General features: G+C 37.7%; 1 protein-coding gene across 5 annotated transcripts in view; it reads right to left on the minus strand.

Moving 5' to 3' along the window:
- Nucleotides 1-19,514, minus strand: part of LOC110027241 (ankycorbin) — a 125,752-nt gene that overhangs the window by 30,863 nt on the left and 75,375 nt on the right. For all 5 annotated transcript variants that reach the window (XM_020728582.1, XM_020728581.1, XM_020728585.1 and 2 more), the window contains 2 exons: nt 5,124-5,204; nt 4,860-4,970 (listed from right to left, as the gene is read on the minus strand). In XM_020728582.1, coding sequence (XP_020584241.1) covers nt 4,860-4,970; nt 5,124-5,204 — 192 coding nt within the window. The remainder of the gene's footprint in view (nt 1-4,859; nt 4,971-5,123; nt 5,205-19,514) is intronic.

Below are 19,514 nucleotides of genomic sequence, written 5' to 3' on the forward strand. Positions count from 1 at the left end.
AAGGGTCGGCCAGGTGGAAACCCTCGGTTGGAGACCCGCTCGGTCGAGAGGAACTCGAGGAGACGAGCCGCGGATCGTGGAGCTAGGGCACGGGCGAGGAGCGGTCGCGGGAGGCTAGGGCACGAGCGGCGAAGATGGGGAAATTAATCGAGCGTATGGAATGTTTTAATCGGATTTATGCAAGCCAGGGAAAACCTAAATAAAGTTAGGTAAAATATGATTTAAGAAAATATTTAAGATTTTTGAAAAATAAAATTTTAATTTGTGTTTCACCCATGCATCAAGATATAGCAAAAATTGATATCATTTTCGCATAATTCTGACGTTCCGGACGTGCTGGCTCGGTCTGTTTCGCCGTCGGAAGTCTTTTTGACGAATTCATTGATTTGCGTGCCAATTTTCTCGTGTCGAAAATATGGCAATATGGGTGTCCTTTCCTACCAAAATTGGTATCCCGGACGCGTTGGCGCAGTCCAATTTGTCGTCGGAGGTCATCCGGAGAAGTTCGCATTTTCGCCCGTCCTTTGGGCCTAATTGAAGTCCGATTTCGTGCAATGTCGTGAACTTTGTGTATTTGATGTGTGTATGTGACAAAAAAAGTCGTGACGATGTCTTCCTAAGGCTTGAAGTCCTATTGGGAACTTTTCCTCTGAGTCTTCACAAAATAGCCCATAACCGCTCATTCATAAGACGATGGTCTTGTGCCATAAATGTTAGACATCAAAGAAAAATAAGAAGTGGCTGTAATTTCTAAAAAGGTGAGTCTCAATTCTAGTCTTCTAGGATGGTCAGTAGGAATTTCTAGAGCTAGAATCTAGGCTCTAAGGAGGAGAAGACAAGACCTCACAAAAATGAGGTCAACAGTTACTGACCCAGGATAGCAACCTTCTGTTGTTGTTTTTCTGTAATCCAGCTCTTTTCTTATCCTACTGCCACCATCCCAATCCACCTACGGTCTCCACCACCACCTTGATTTCGCATTAGTCGAGATTGTATTATTGTTATCTCCTATTTCAGTTTATGTGGTTGTAATTCCCTCATTGAAATTAGTAATAATATTTGATTTTTTCTATTGAGTTTTGGTTACCTCCGGTATCAATTGGTATCAGAGCTAATCTAACCCTAATCCTATCCTAGGATTTCTAGCATCCACAATTACCCAACCCAATTCCACACAAAAATTCTTCCTTATGCTGATTTTTCAAACCGACCACCAAACAATTTACTTTCACACCCAACATCATCCCTATACACCCTTATTCACCTATCCAAACCCAAACCCCAACCACATCACCGAGGAGAGAATTATCAAAAACCTATTGAAGAGGAAATACCACAATACCGTTTATGAGGAATCCACAAAGAGATATATTGAAATCATTTATGTGCTGCAAGAAAACCTCTAACTGCAACAAAGGCTTACCGCTTTCAAGAAGAGGCAATCCGTAAGGATCACTCATAGCCATAATAGTAACTAGCCAGATCAAAAGAATACAATGAATCCCTTCCGACAGACAAATTTTAAAGATGAAAAACCACTATCCCGAAGACTTGGCATAAAATATCAAAGAATCCAGGATTTTGAAGTAAATGTAGATTTGTCATAGTTTGAAGGTCTTATGAATTTGAATGAGTTCATTGAGTCTCTCTGGACAATGTAACATATCTTTAAGTATTAGGATGTCCCACCGAAGGGAATGATAAAACTTGCTGCCAATAACTTAAGAAATAAGCATCTCAGTGGTGGGAGAGCTTAAGAATCTTTGACAGCGAGAAAGTAAAAGTAAAATTACTATCTGGCCAAAGATAAAATGAGAGATGCAGCGCGCGTATCTACCAGTTCATTACAGATGGGACATGTTCTCGGGGAAACTTCACCTGGTGACCGCCACATCTTACAGGTGGAGTTCAACCCCAAAATCAAGAAAATGGAATATACCCAATGGAACATCCAAGCCGACCCCATTTGAAGAGATACTAGTTCAAAGTGGAGTACAAGTGTAACCAATCCACATTCCGAAATCCGTTCAAACAATGACGTGTTTCAAGTGCCGCATATTTGGGCATATTAAATCAGATTGCCGAACCAAAAGAATGTTCTCTTCCATTAAACAGAGAGCAATTAAAGAAATGAACAATGACACACTAGACACTAAAGAAGATGAGGACACAAAGGAGTACTAAATTCCAATTGATAAGAGAAAAAAGCTTGTAGTTGAAGCTCAACCGATATGCGAGACTCCAACATAACTAATATTAGCTGTCCAAGACGGCCTTAAGTTCGAGGAAACAATACCAGACACACGACAACTCCGAACTAGAAAGTTTCAAAATTTTCACAAATATAGTCTACTTCCTGAGTTGCCATTACTGAGGGAGGTCTAACATGCCAGGGATGAAATTTTTTTGCGCCGCTTTTGGAAGACTATATGGAGTCATTTTGGTATTAGAATCAATTCAATGGTAAACCCACCAACAAATGATCAGACAGGATGGATGAACAACAAAATTGAAAATTGCTTTAGAATCTTTGGAGATGAGCACATACTAAAACGGGATCTAGGTATTTCCAAGAAGAATAAGAGGCTTTTCCTCTGTGGTTACGCTTCAGTATGGCCCAACTTGCCAAATATGTCATTCCAGAGTTGATTTTTTTTTTTTAGAAACTTGTTTATCAGATACATCCAATCGAGTACGATGAGTGAGAGAAGTATATTATAGATTTACTTGCTCGGGATTTGACTCATGGGAAACTACACAGATATACAACTCTAACTCAAGTTGAGCCAAAAGTAGATGAATACTTACTCTATTAAGTAGTGGTTTGGGACATCTACAAGATTGAAGCACCAGGAGCTTGCAACATTTCTTCAATTTTCAACAGGGTCGACCTGACTATTATGAAAAGACATACACTTCTCAATGAGGTCGACTTGACTATTATGAAAAGACATACACTTTGACAGATGAGTTTGAAGCTCCTCCATCCTCATGAGAATGCTGCAGGTGTCAACTTAGTGGTCACGAAAGTGCCAAATAGCGGATGCAAGAGCCGCTTCTTGCTCTTGGAACATACTGGCTAAGCATTCTGTTGGGTTGGTCGGCCATCCTAACCAGAGAACAATCATCTAAATGGAGCGAGGCCCCTCCGCTATCTAAGGCTTGTGATTTAGGTTTTCAGTTTTGATTGTGTTTCTATCAGGACAGCCATCAGTGTCCCCTGTTTTCCATTCTAAGGATATCCAAGGGCGAGAGGTGCTCCGGTAGTATCTTGTTCTGAGGTGGCGGTTATCTTTCAATGTTGAGTTGTGCTTCAGCTCTATCTCGCTCCTAAAGTGGTATTTATCTTTCCCAAACTCCTTTGCAACCTTTCCTTCGCTGCAGCCATTGTTGTCTTTGGTGTGACAATAGGAAAACAGCCCTCCTTGGTTGTTTTTCAGTAGTTCCCGCCCTTCCAACCACCGCATCCTTCCCCACAACACGCTGTGGTGTTCCCTCATCACCTTCCCTACTGCAGCCGCACACACACAGCATTCTTTGCCGTGATCCTGCAGCCACCAGCCACCACTACATCCCAGCCGCTCGACCACCTGTTTCCCCCATTCCCGTGGGTTACCAGCACTGTCCCAACCTCCTCGTTGGCTTGCTGCTGCCCAGTACAGCAGCCTTCCGCTGTTGTGCCGCTGCTTTTTTGCACTCCAGCCCCTTTCCTGTCCTACCCCCTCCACAGCCCCTACCACCACCTTGAAGTTACCCTGATCGGAATTGTGTGTTGTATTGTTATTATTTCCTATTTCCATTCGTGTGGCTGAAATTTTCTGGTTGAAATCAGCAAATAAAATTTGGTTATTCCTAATATTGTTTGGTTCCCTCCGGTATCACTCATTAGGCACATGATAGATCAATATTAGAGTGGATTAGTTGCTAGGATATGGAAGAGTGCTTAATCTCGTGGGTAGCTGGGGCATACACCTGCAGAGGATGCATCATTAGTCGCAATTACCTGTAGCACAAGCACTTGCAGAAAGATGCAAAAATGTTGTGATTGCTTCTGGAATGCAAGTGATTGGTTGGGATCAAGAAAAAGAAAAGTCTTACAGTGGTTGAACAATCGAGTTTGCAATGACACAATGAAGCTCAAGTGCAAGAATAGTGCGATGTGGTCACATGCAACTGGAAAACCTCAGATTTTCATTTCATGTAACTATCTATGATACCAAATAATAACGTAAAATCATAGAATAAAAAGATACGTTTGAAGAGAAATGGGGCTTCAACATTTCACTAACAAAATTATTAAACAATTACACACTCATAAAGCAATTTAAACATAGAAAAGAGTCATCAAACCAAAACTTATAATCAAAATATGCACAATAATTAAATGGACACATGGAAATAATCGGTTTGAAAAAGAAAGACGAACAGGATTCCTTCAGCAACGCTCATGTAGCATCATCCCGTCTTTGCTCTTCCATGATCTCCTCTCAATTCTCCCTCCCCCCTACCTCACCAAACCCTCTGTCACTTCTATCTTCCCTCTACCACCCCTTCATCATTTCCTATAAGCATATAAACAAATCAAGAATCTTGTTCTCTGACCTTCGTTACATAGACGGGGCATACAACATATACACTCAAAGAAAGGGTATACTGAAAAGGTTGCAATTGCAACCAGCACCATACCCAGCAAGAGAGAAAATGTGCAAACTTATAATATAGCTATTCAACATCATGAATATATCCCATCTCTTGGCTGAGCTAATTTAGTGTCACCTAGAAGGTTGCATACAGTAAAACACAGTTATCAGAACTCAGCAAGAAAGCAAGAAAAATAAAAGATCAGAGCTGGTAATTACTTGAGATAAGTGCCTTTGAAGTTCTTCCAACTTTTGCTGAAGAGCAGCATTCATTTCCCTCTCCAGTAAATGCCTTTCTTCTTCTTGCGACAAAAGCAGCAAAGCAGCAACCTGGCATCATATAGATATGAAACAAATCAACTGTTAGTGATCTTTGCATCCATCTAGGTTTCCATTATAAAGTCAAACTAGAAAATCGTTTACAGAATAAAATTACAGAAACAACCAGCTGCAAGGAAAATAAAATGGAAGAAGAATTCTAACCTTCTCTTGTAATGCCTGGGAAAGAGCATCTGATGCATCACGCATTCTGCTTGAATGATCACATGAGGGCATATCAGTCCCCTGCATTAACGCCAAGTTGAAAGCAGAGGTTGGTTATACCAATCAAAGGTTTACAAACTTTGTCCCAATTTACTTCAATTTGACGATCACTCAAACAAAACAAAGCGCTAAAGATAGAGAAGTAAACTATTCAAAATTGGATTTCATGAATATCGTTTAAAACTAATTTTCTATTCAAATGCATTACTGTCAAAGAGCCTAGCTGCAAAGAAAAATCAGAGAATAAGCACCTTCGTGAAATTAATGGCAGAGAATATCAAGGTATAGAATTTTTTAGTACCAACATGTGGAAAAAGAAGAAAAAAATTGGAAGGTTATTATTAAATTTTGGATCTTTTCAAAAAGATGAGCACAATATCATTAAAAATTAATGATGGATCTTGAACAATGGTTTGAAGGAAGCCAAAAAACATAACCATATCACTTGGTAATAGTGAATTTTTGCAAAGAAGTGAAAGAAAACCAATGGTCAATGGATGTGCCAAAATCTATATAGACATCATATGATATATCTAAGATTATAAATAGTATAAATGTGAAAAAAATGAAAATAAAAGCAAGCAATTTCATACAAAAAATTGACTATCATAGTGCAATAAAGGTTTGACAATTAAATGATCATTTTACCTTCTTACAAATAGATAAAATTACTCCTTATGATTGTTTTACTTTTATAATTATAAAATTTATCTTGTTTTAAAATTGATGCAGTGAATTAGTCATGTCTGTGATTAATAATACTCATAATGGTTTGAGATATCAACATACATGGTATTACTTTCTTTGCTTGCATTTTGTATCTTATATTAAAATTATTTATCACACTAAGCTATTAGCTCATTAGATATTATGTTGGCTATTATTTCAAGCAAGAGATCAGAGTAAATGAGACCATAAACAAGTAACGCAATTGTGTCCTATATCCTAGTACGTTCACGTACAATTTTGGATGTATGATAAAAAAAATGAGCATGATATAAATTAAATTCAGGTTCTAGTACCATATTAAAATGGGGCATTGAGATGACTCTACAAGATGATCTACAATTGATAACACAACTACCTAAACGATATTTCCTTAGATTGAGTTTGTGCTTCCACTTCCACCACATATGTGCTTAGATTAGAAAAATTATTTATATGTCAATAATTTCGCTTGCAACTTCGTTCATGAATATTCCCATTCTCCTAAAAGGAGTCGCCACATTTTCTACCATAGTTTACAACAACAGCTCTTCAAGGGAAAATTTTTCCAACCCATTTATTATTGCAATTTCTGTTTTATGTGAATCACTTTATAATAAATCTAGTATTTTGCTATATAAGAAAAGCTTTAATTATTATGATTTTATGATGATTGAATATTGAGTTCTTCGAAAACCTAACATAAGTTATCTATCTTTATCCTTTCTTCTCTCTTTCCAGTAGTTCATTTCTTCCTATTCACTCTTTTGTAGTCAAATGACATACAGACCATCCAAATTTTGAATAAGTATCAATGGAGTTGAATTAAACCAACAAGCTTGTTGTTGAAAAGAGAATTGATTTCATTATTTACCAGTAAGGTAAAATTGATTTCATTATTTACCAGTAAGGTACATATACACGGAAACCAATCACTCCCTATTTACAAACTTGTCAAATATGCCTATCCTAAATTAGAGAAGGGCATAATTTTGAAAAAAAAAAAAAAAAAAACAATAAAATATGAAAGAAATATACTAATCAAGAGTTTCCTAAGTTAATCCCACTCAAATCTTCCCTGTGTTGGAATCTAGATGAAGAAAGAGAGATAACTGGATCTTCTCAGATTTTTACAATCCCCCTCAAGCTAGGTCGTAGATATTATAGAGACAAAGTTTGGCATTGAACTCTGAGAAGATGCTTAAAGGAAGGAATTTGGTGAATAATCGATAACTTGTTGGTGTGTATGGGTGTAGCTTAGCTATATAATTCCCCCATTAACCTTTTCGGAGATGAAGTGTCAATCAACTTCAATATGTTTGATCCAGTCAAGATGCACAAGATTCTTGGCAATACTAACAGCTGCTTGATTATCAAAAAACGTTTGCATAGACCTATTTGAGGGACAAACCAATTCCCTTAACAATTTTCGAATCCAGATACCTTTACAGATTCTAAAAGCGAGTGCCCTACACTTAGATTCTGCACTGCTTCTAGAAACAACCTCTTGCTTCTTACTTCTCCATGTCACAATATTTCCCCATACGTGAGAGTAGTAACCTACGATGGACCTTCAGTCAATTAGTTCCCCAGCCCAACTAGCATCAGTGTATACTTCCACCTCTCTGTTCTTGGTTTTCTCAAAATTTAATCCATAACTAGAAGTACTCTTGAGAAACCTCAAAATTTTATACACCATCTCCAAGTGCTCTTCATTTCGGATATTCATGCATTAACTCACAATACTGACAAAATATGCAATATTGGATCTCATATGTGACAAGTATATCAATTTTCCTATCAATTTTTGTTTTCTTCCCTCATCCACATAGACGTTTTCTTTTCCCCTCCTTGACTTCTGGTTGAGATCCATTGGAGTGTCAACAGACTTACATCCAACCATCACTGACTCTAGTAGATCGATGTATTTTCGTTGAGATTTAATGATGCCTTTCTTGGACCTGACTATCTCTATACCAAGAAACTACCTCATATTTCGTAGGTCTAGGATTTCAAACTCTGTCGCAAACACTTCATCGATCTTGAGAATCTCTCTTTCATCATCACCAGTACGAATCATATCATCCAAATATACTATCAACACAACAATTTGATATCAGAGTTAAATCAAACCACATTAGAAAAAAAAATATTATTATTGAAAAAAACATGAGGTTACAGTTAAAAACACGTGAAAGAGAAATTACAACAAACACGATGCAAACTCACACTAAGGCTCAATCTATGGGTGGTAGAGGTGAGCTACGAGGTTAGGGAGCGAACTTGGGTGGTTGAAATATGTCGTGGGTGGTTGGGACAACAAAAAGGAGGGGCCAGAATTGTGTTGACAGCGAAGCAAAGGGGCTGGGACAACAAGGAGTCGCGAAGGGGAAGAGTCATGGACTGCAAGTCAAAAAAAGAAGTGGTTTCGATGCAGAGGCAGCAAAAGAGGACAACAAGGACAGCATAATAGGCTGCAGTCCAAACGACAAAAAGTCGAAATGATGATTGAACATCCAGAAAACAGCAAATTTGATTTTTTCGGATGGCAGCAGCAAGGATCGGCTGCTGGGAGTGATGTGAGAAGGTTGGGGAAGGGTGGAGGTGGTTGTGCAAGTTGTTGGCGATACATGGAAGGGTGAGAGGCGGCTAAAAATGGAGAAACTGCCGTAAGAAAAAAATAAACAACGATAGTTGTTGTCCTGGGTGGCTCAACAAGGACAAAGAGCTGGGATTGACGTGGGAGAAATGTGGAACGTGCTAGGGAAGTAACCACCACCTCAGGAAAAATATACAACCAAAACACTAGTCAAACCCTTGAATACAACCCTCGAAGGGAGAAATAAACAAAACCTCAATTCCAAACCCTAATACAACACATATATAGGAAATGACTAAAACTGATTGAAGGATAATAGAAAAGAAAGCATGGAAAAAAAGAATATGACTGTTTCGACACGTCTCCCATAATTGCGAATCTCGCAGTACAGTAATAGCTACAGTACAGCAAAATTTTTTGCGCGGGAAGCTTCTGCATCAATCTACTAGGGTTGGGAAAGATTCAACCTCATTCATTGAGGCTTCTGTCTCCTCATAGTATGGCGTCAGATCGACCATGTTGAAAGTGGTAGAAATATTATAATCTCTCGGTAAGTCAATTATGTTGGCATTGACATTCCAAAGCACATCTTAATAGAATAGATATCCATCCTATTTTGGCACAATCATAACTGGAACTGTGTGTAAATAGGTATTCTCACGAACCAAATCTCAAACCATTAAATCTATAATTAGCTTCTTCCACTTCTCATACCCATCCGAGAGTATCTGATAAACAAGTATGTAAGGAGGAATCAACTATGGGATGAAATCTATGGCAAGTTGGACCACATTGAAGTATATAACTATTCAGAAGACGTCACTTTTCTTCTTCCCTAAAAGGACCTAGATTCCACTATAGGATGTTATTCTGATTGAAGGATAATAGGAAAGAAAGCATGGAAAAAAAGAATATGACTGTTTCGACACGTCTCCCATAATTGCGAATCTCGCAGTACAGTAATAGCTACAGTACAGCAAAATTTTTTGCGCGGGAAGCTTCTGCATCAATCTACTAGGGTTGGGAAAGATTCAACCTCATTCATTGAGGCTTCTGTCTCCTCATAGTATGGCGTCAGATCGACCATGTTGAAAGTGGTAGAAATATTATAATCTCTCGGTAAGTCAATTATGTTGGCATTGACATTCCAAAGCACATCTTAATAGAATAGATATCCATCCTATTTTGGCACAATCATAACTGGAACTGTGTGTAAATAGGTATTCTCACGAACCAAATCTCAAGCCATTAAATCTATAATTAGCTTCTTCCACTTCTCATACCCATCCGAGAGTATCTGATAAACAAGTATGTAAGGAGGAATCAACTATGGGATGAAATCTATGGCAAGTTGGACCACATTGAAGTATATAACTATTCAGAAGACGTCACTTTTCTTCTTCCCTAAAAGGACCTAGATTCCACTATAGGATGTTATTTTCCCAAACAATTCAAAAGCAATTTCCCAAGTTGTGGTTTCACCATCTTGTCTGATCATTTGTTGGTGTGTACATTGCTGAATTGATTTTACTCCATGAAGGACTCCATATGGTCTTCTAGAAATAGCTCAAAAGCTTCTCCCCTCTCATATGTTCAAAATCCCTCAGCAGGGGCGACTCATAAAATAGAATATATATCTAATAAGTCTAAATTTAACTTATACGGGGTTGTCATGCCTCTGTTGTGGTTTCTCCGAAATCATGGGCATTTTAAACTTTTAGTGTTAGTCTTGTTGATGCTCCTCTCAACTCCTACAGAATGATAGTGAAGCGTCAAAATCTCATACCCTGCAAGAACGCCCATTACCTCGCACTCATCCCTTCTCAAACAACTACTGTTACTTCAGCTAAATTCGTTGGCGATTATTCCTCGTCGGTTTGAAGTTGAGGATTCACTTTGAAATCTTCATCTTCTCTGGATCATTGTTTATTTCTTCAACCGCTCTCTAATCAGAGAAATAAATCATTCTTCCAGTTGTGCAATTTGATTCGGTATGCTCAATATGTGAACTTGAAACACTTCCTAGCTTTGATGGATTTAGGAATATAGATAGTCTTCGCGAGTTCTCCACCCTGAATCAGTTTCTCCTCAGAAAGGGGATTGAATGTTCCCTTTGGAGTACTCTTGCAACTTGATACAGGGGTTAAACTCTGTCTATAAGGTGTGACGGTCATCCGGTGATGTTGCGTCTCCACATTTAAAGTTGCGGTGCTAACAAATGGTCTGTAGTGAGCTGATAGGTACTGACGATGCACTTTTCTTCAACTTGCTAGCTGTTAGTTTTACCATTTTGTCCCATGTGACTTCTTGGTACTCAAAGAAAATATACATGATCTAAAGTCACTCGATGAACTCGTTCAAATCCAAAAAACCGTTAAATGTCGCAAATTCACCTTATCTTCAAAATCACGGCTTCTCATATATTTTTGTCAAATCTTCAGATTTAAGATACTTCATTCCTGGAATATGCATGGTTAAAGAGATTTACTGCATTCTTTCGATCTAACAAGTCATTGTTGTGGCTACGGATGACCCTTTCGGATCGTCTCCTCTCAATGATGATAAACCCTTGTTACGCTTAGAGCATTTTCTGATGCACCTTTCCATGGTAAGTTCCTGAACATCTCTTTATGAATTTCTCATAAGCAGAACGGCTAGAGTTTTATGGCCAGAGGGTGATAAAGGATGGAAAAAATAATTTTTGGGTGGAGATAGAGTTGAGTAGGTGAGTGCTAGAAATCCAAAAATATAACTAGGATTAGGTTAGCTCTAATACCAAATGATATTGGAGTTAACTCAAACCACAAAAAACAAATATTATTATTGAAAGCAGATAGGTGGTTACAATCAAACACACTTAAAAGAAAAATTACAACAAACACAATACAAACTCACACTACGATCGATCAATGGGTGTTGGAGATCAGTTAGGAGGACGGGGAGTAGAGGTAGGTGTTTGAAATGGATTGTGAGCGGTTGGGACAACAAAAGGAGGGGTTGGAACTGTGTTGGCAGCGAAGCAGAAGGCTGGGACTGCGATGATCAGTGAAGGGGAAGGGCTATGAACTGCAGGACAAGAGAAGTGTTGTTCGGTGACGGGGCAACAAGTGGGGACTATAGGTACAACAAGATGGTTGTAGTCCAAACGAAGACAAGTCGTAATAATGGTTGGATAGCAGGAAACAACAGATTTGTTGTTTTCTGAATGAAGGCAGCGAGGAATGGCGACAAGGAATGATGCGAAAAGGTCGGGAAGGGTGGATGCGACTATGCAGGATGTCAACAAGGTTGGAAGGGAGGGATGCAAGTAGAAATGAAGAAAGAACGAGAAGTAATAGATGTTGTCCTGGGTAGTTGCAGCAAGGACGGAGCAGTTGTGAATGACTAAGAGGGATGTGGAAGGGGATAGAAAAGATAAGCACCACCTTGGGAAAGAAAAATAACTGAAACATCACTCAAACACTCGGCTACAACACTCAAAGGGAGAAATGGACTTCGACGGCTGTCCTACACAGAAGCACGACAAAACCTCCCTTTTAAGAACCAATACATGTATACAGGAAAAGACTAAAAAAAGAATAAAACATAATAGAAAAGAAAGTAAAAGAAAGAAAAAAGAGACAATTTTGGCCCATTTATCGCAATAGCGAATCCTGCAGTACTGTAGCAATTATAGTGCCACATAAATGTTTGTGCCAGAAGCCCTTGCATCACATCTTGCATCACAATTTTATATCCCTGCGTATGTTTTACAAACAAAGTATGATTAAATTGGCTTTAAAAATACCCATTAAAACTCATATTTGTGGTAAATCTTCCGGATCATGCTCTTGGTGATTGCTTAAGCCCATATAGAAACTTCCTGAGTTTGCATACTACGTGTTTGTTGGAAACATTATCGAGTCCTGGTGATATCTTTATATACACTTCTTCTTCCAAATCCTCATTCAAAAAGCATTTCTTATGTCAATTTGATACAGTCTTCACTCCTGTTAATCGCTATTGAAAATAGAACTCCGATAGTGTTAAGTTTGGCAACTAGTGCGCAGGTCTCCTAATAGTCGATCCCATAGGCTTGAGCGAAACTTTGTTACAATAAGTCTGACTTTGAATCTCTCATTTACTTCCATCAATCTTGTATTTGATATTGAACACCCATTTGCACCCATCCGACTTCTTATCATGAGGGGGTTTAGTAAGAATCCATTTGTCATTATGCTCTGGTGCTCGAATCTTCTCTTCAACTGCTTTCCAACATTATGAATATTCAAGAGTTTCATGAATAAATTTAGAAATCTGCACACTATCAAAGTTAGAAATAAAAGTTTTGAAGAATGAGGATAGCTTCCATAAGCTATAACTCCTAAATTGAATATCTAATGCAGCTTTTCTTGGCACCAACTTCGGAATGTGAAGGGAATAACTCATGAGTACTAAACTCCTTACCTAACATTTCAAGTGAATGTGAACTCATCCTTGCAAATTGTCTTCCACTTGCTCAAGCTTTTTCTATATCATGTACAAACAAAGTTTTTTGTTATGGACTTCAGGTTGGGTTGGTTGGACATCCTCAACCACGATAAGAGGGCTAGGTGAAGTAAGTGGTGACAACGTGTAGGTGTCATCATGTGCATCCAAAATTGATGTTTATTTGCACTCTCCTCCCGAACAACATATTTGAGGTAGTATGATTAATTTTAAAAAATGAGACATCCCATGGAATTATAGTATTTTTTTAGTAACAGAAGAAAAGCACATATCCCTTTTGTTGGTGGCATACCCAACAAAAATACACTTAATAGATATAGGGCCAAGTATTGTGCGATTTTAGGAATGAACATAAATAAAGGATACACACCCAAAGATTTAAGTGGGATAGAAAGCTCTGATGTAAGGATGGGTAACCATTAAAATATAAAAAAGGTGTTTTGAAGTTAAGTACTCGACTCAGCATTCGAACAATAAGGTATGCTGCAGTGAAAACCATTTTCCCATAAAAATGCTTAAGAACTTGATGGGATATCATAATTGAGTGGGATACCTCCAAGAGATGTATGTTTTTCTCTCAGTTATTACCTCTTATTGTCGGGTATCAATATATGAACTCACATGGATAATTTCATTTTTTGAAAGAAAGGACCAAATGATGGAGTTGAAATATTTCCTTGTATTATCAATTTTGAGAATCTGAAATTTCTATTGGAATTGAAGTTGAATCATGTCATGAAAGATTTAGAAGATTTGGATTGTTTCATACTTCTCCTTCATTAGGCATACCAAAGCACTTCTACTATGGTCGTTAATAAATAAGACAAACCATCTCAGCCCACTTACAGTTGCCACATTTGAATCTTCTCAAATGTCATTGTGTTTAATGGAGAAAGGGAATGAGGGTTCGTAATGGGTCATGGGATAATTATTTCTGGTGTGTTTGACAAGTGGACAAATCTCACATTGATAAAAATTGAATTGTTTATTGATAAAAAATGGAAATATAATTTTACAACATAAGTGAAATTAGGATAACCCAAATGATAATGTCATAACATGATCTTGTTTTTCATAGACAAAGACTCAACAGACTCAGAAATTGGTCATAAAAATGGAAGACTTTGTGTTCAGATAGACTTTTCTTAAGCAGGTATAAGCCTTGATGCATTTCAGAACTATCAATCACCTTCCCCCAATACGCCGTCTCAAATTCACAAGAGATGGCAAGAACTTTAGTTGCACATTTTATATCATGAGAAATCTTACTGATAAAAATCAAATTGCAATCCAATTGCGGAACAAAAAAAACAGAGGAAGAAGTGATATCCAAAGAGAGTTCCACATCTCTTTTTCGAACATTTTTTTAGTGTGATCCATCTACAAGTCTGACCAATCTAGATAAAGAAGCCTCTTAATAATTGACTAAAGCATTAACATCTCTGATCATATCATCAGAGGCTTCTAAATATATAATTCAAATTCTAAATCTCCCATTACTAACGAGATAAGAGAATGATATATTACCTTAGTCTGTCACGAGATTGGTGTGTTGTTTTAAAGTACCTCCCATAAGTTTTTTCCAAAACTTTAAGTAGTTCTAAGGTGAATGGTTCAATCGATCCTTCGAATGTGGCAGTAGCATTTGCCTTTTTCTCTTGATTTTTCTTTCCATGTTCATGTTTCCACTCTGCGGGATTTAGATGAAGTTTCTAACATTTATCTTTGAGATGCCCAATATTCTAGCAATAGTCACATGTGGGAGGATTCTTCTTGAGCTTTTAAGTCGTGAGAAGGTATATAAGCATACAAGACAGGGCTTTCAGTATTTGGTAAACCCCCATTTCTAGTTAACATCAGATTCTTTCGGCTCTTTTCTCTCTTGACTTCAACGAAGGCTTCGCTAGTGATGGAAGAGGATTTATTCCCACGATCCTCCCTTTTACTTCATCCAATTCCCGAGTTAATCCAACTAGAAATTTTACAGTTCTCTTCTTCTCTATGATTGATTTAAACATTCTGACATCATGTGAATATTTTCACACGTCTCAAACATATCCAATTTTAGCAAATACTTTGTCAAGGTGTGAAATATTGAGTGAGTGCTCTCATTGACGAATATCATGAAGTTTGGTCTCAATTTTAAACAATTCAACATTAATCTCAGTATTGGAATATGTTTTTCTTGTAGCCTCCAATATCTATTTGACAGTTTTGTAGATCAAAAAAATTTCTCTTGCTTTAGTGGTCATTGAATTGACTAGCCAAGACAACCATATTGTCGTAAATCTTCCATTTATGGTGGTCTGAAACAATGATCTCGAGAACTATGCCCACTCCTGTAAGAAGTTTCTGTTTTCCCTTATCATAAATGCACATAAACACGAATTTAGATCATTGAAGGAAATTATGGTTCTTAAGTTTATGATTTGTGATAAAATTAGAGAATTCAGAGGTTGTCTGGACAAAATTCTCGGTCTCTGATTCAGAAGTAACCTTTGGAGTAGAACAAGATCTCTTCATACCATATTTGGTCATGAATCCTATGCTTCTTTAGGATTGCTGATGGTTATAGAAAGAGGAACTGCTAGCTGCTGCTGGTGTTACTCCTACCTGCCGCTGCTGCTGCCGTTTCTGTACTTGCTGTCACTACTGTCCGTTGACTGCGGCGGTGGCGGCAGCTGCTGCTGCTGCTGCTGCTGTAGGCAGGAAACCAGGCAAAGAAAGGTAGATGCTACTGCTGTGGCTGCCGTATGCCGGAATTCCGGTTAGGTGAGGTAGATACCACGATGGATTCTGGCAAAGGAGGGGCTTTCCGTAGGGAATTGAGGCAGCAGAGAGGAGTTCCTAAGGCAGAGAAATGACGGGGTCTGCTGCAGAAGAATTCAGGCAGACGGGAAAATTTCTGGTGGTTCAGGAGGGTCAGCAGGACAAGTAAAGGCTGCTGGGAAGACAGAAGGAGAGCATAAACCCTGCAGGGAGGAACCGGCTACTCGACATAGGAGTTTTCCAGTTGGCCTGCAGGCTGGCAGAGGGATTGGAGAGACGTTTAGATTTAGATCTATGATATCATATTGAAAACAGGTTTTGGGATGAACAGGGAGTTGATTTCATTATTCAAAAGTAGGGTACATATACAAGGAAACCAATCCCTCCTTATTTACAAACTTATCAAATATATCTACCCTAAATTGGGGAAGAAAATAAATCGAAAATAAAAATAAAATAACATATAATATGAAGGAAATAGACCAATCAAGAGTTTCCTAAGTTAACTGTCACGACCCGGCCCAGGGCTTGAAGTTAACCAAGATGGGAACGGACGATCGGACGGTAAAAATCAATTTTCTGTTATTCTAGTTCTATTACTAATAATTTAATATTCAAACAAATACATAAAATAGCCACTAAATTAAGCAACTAAAATTAATAAGCAAAAATTTATACATTTACGTTTGTTGTTCTTATCTTTTATACGCATTTGCTCATCCTTCTATTCATCTTCTTCAAATATTTAAAACATAAAAAATAATATTAAATTAACATAATGAGTTATCTAAAGATAACAAACAAGTAATCACACTTCTGAAGTAATTCATTGAAAAGAATTCAATATGCGTACAAGTCTATAAGAAATCTAATAATATGCTGGTCCTACATATTTTTATAAGCAATCTTATATATGTTAATGCATATATCAATGACATTTTTTTAAATGAACATACACAAATCTTCTATATGCATTTATCTTAACTTTAATTTTACTTTATACTATTTACATGCATTTCTCTCTGTGAGGGTCATCGTCAACAAACCTAACACACTCTTAGTTGATATTGTTCCATTGGTTCCTGTCGACACAGAGGTTAGCGGTCTAAACATTGCAATTATTCAAGATAGAAAAACTCTTATTTGCACCTAGCAAATATTATCCGGTTGGCATAATGGTTAGCAATGTAATCATCACAATTATCTAGGAAAATAAGCTTTGGACTACTCTCCCCTGATCGATATTAACCCGTCAGCATAACGATTAGTGAACTATCACAATTGTCTAGGGTGATAAAAAAATTCAACGTGTGCAGGTACACTGGTGTCCCCTGCCTGTAGCATTAGGAGGTGAACTTTTACTCTGACCATGCACATGCAAATATTAATATATATAAATTATTTCATTCTTTATAACATACATTATTTTGCAATATCTTTGTACATTTACTAACATGCATACTCACCCTTACTCTGCTTTATCTACTAAAATGCATACTCACTCTTACTCTGTTGCATAACTATCACCACGCATCTCATATCATTCATATATTTATCTCATACATATCTTTCATATATGTTTATCTTATATGTCTATCTTACATATAATGTTTATCTAAATATCATTCATCTCAAACATATCTTTCATGCATACACATATTTTCCTATTATGATTATCATGCTCATATTTCTTATCTAACAATATAAATGATCCGATTAAACTAGGGCATATATAGAGTTAGACATTCAATTTGCAAAAAATAAGATTACTGAGATTTAAAAATGCAATTATTCACTTCGATTGTCACGGTAAGTTTCAATTTTAAGTAAATAGTTTGACATTAGATAACCTTTTTGTTGAGCTCAAGAACCTATAAAACATAATATTAAATTTTAAGATTCAAGTGATTTCCATAAATTAAATTATTTATAAATTAAATTATCATAAATTAAATTATTTTTCTTAAATTAGCATATGATTATGTTACCTAAAATTGACGGAGCCGTTCTATGACGATCTTCTACACGATTGCCTCTAACTCGCCGCCTCAAATAATAAACCTGAAATCTTAAACGTATTAGGAATTCATAATATATTACTTCATTAGATAATTTAGCACAAAATATCATTGATTTATCAAAACATACCTTAAACAACTTTCTCGACGACTAACCCTCTTCCTAAGCTGTCAAATCTTCTTATCTCTTCATTTTAACACTATAAACTTTCTTTCCCCTTCGTTGACGCTATTCTAAAACCCTCACGGAGCTCGCAATTCAATACTGTTGTGAGATATGTACTTCCTAGCATAAAAATTGAAACGCAAAGAACACAAGCAAACACAGATCGTTTACGTGGTTCGATCCAACTGGATCTACGTCCACGGGAGAGAATCAATCAAATAGTTCACTAAGGCAAAAGAAATGGAAAATACATAGCTTATACATAGAGATGAACCATCATCTTCCTTCTATGGCCTCCCTCTCAAGCGACACCTTGATACAAGGCCTCAAGATGCTCTCCTCCTCTCTAACTCTATAGCTATTCTCTCCTCTTTTATGGTAGCTTAAGATCTCTTCTCCCTTTCCTCTCCTAAGCCTCACACCCTTAAGATTTCTTAGGAGGTAGGTAGGCGATAGGTGAGCGGTAGGTGAGATGTGGTAGGTGAGCGGTGCCAGGTGGCGGTGCCACATTACAAAATTGCCCTTTTACATTAATTCATTAATTGTGGGTCAAAAATAACAATTCTCCACCTTGACCCTCAATTGAGAAGCTTCAAAGTAAAAAATTCCCTCCAGCTGGCCCCTGAGAGGGCCTCAGCCCTTGGTGAAGTTTACTAAGTCCAGACAGTATCTGAACTTAGCGGTCGGTAGCACCTTTGTGAGCATATCAGCAGAATTTTCTTCAGTAGGTATCTTCTCCATTACTATTGAACCATTGGCGACGACATCCCTCACAAAATGAAGCTTTATATCTATATGTTTGGATCTTTCATGAAATACCCGATTTCTGGTTAGGTGAATGGTGATTTGGTTGTTGCAAAACACAGTTATCACATTCTGATATATCCCAAGCTCTTCAGCCATGCCCTTTATCCACATAGATTCCTTGATTGCTTCAGTCACAGCGATGTATTCGGCCTCTGTTGTTGAGAGGGTCACAACAGATTGGAGGTTAGACTTCTAACTGATTGCGGTACCGAAGACAGTGAAAATGAATCCGGTCAGTGACTTCCTGGCGTCAATGCTTCCTGCATAATCAGAGTCCACGTAACCAACTACCTTTTCTTCTTTGTCTTCCTGCTTTTTAAAGAGTAGACCAAAGTCTGTAGTGTCTCTCAGGTACCTCAGGATCCATTTTAATGCTTCCTAGTGAGTCTGTCCCGGGTTTGCCATGAACCTGCTTACAATGCCGTCGTCGTAGGCCAGATCTGGTCTGCTGCAGATCATCACATACATGATGCTACCAACTCCGCTGATATAAGGGACACCCTCCATGTACATTTTTTCATCTTCAGTCTCTGGTGCTTGAGAGTTTGACAATCTGAAGTGTTGGCCAATAGATGTTGCAACCTGCTTAGCCTCATGCATGTTGAACCTTGCTAGAGGCTTCTGAATATATGACTTTTGAAACAAGAATAAGATGTCATTTTTCCTATCTCTAGTAATCTCCATCCCTAGGATCTTTGTAGCAGATCCTAGGTTCTTCATGTCAAATTCAGAATTGAGCATATTTTTGATCTTCTGGATTTCCTCCCTACTTCTGCTGG

Source organism: Phalaenopsis equestris, unplaced genomic scaffold (genome assembly GCF_001263595.1).
Source record: "Phalaenopsis equestris unplaced genomic scaffold, ASM126359v1 Scaffold000421, whole genome shotgun sequence".
NCBI classification, from domain to species: domain Eukaryota; kingdom Viridiplantae; phylum Streptophyta; class Magnoliopsida; order Asparagales; family Orchidaceae; genus Phalaenopsis; species Phalaenopsis equestris.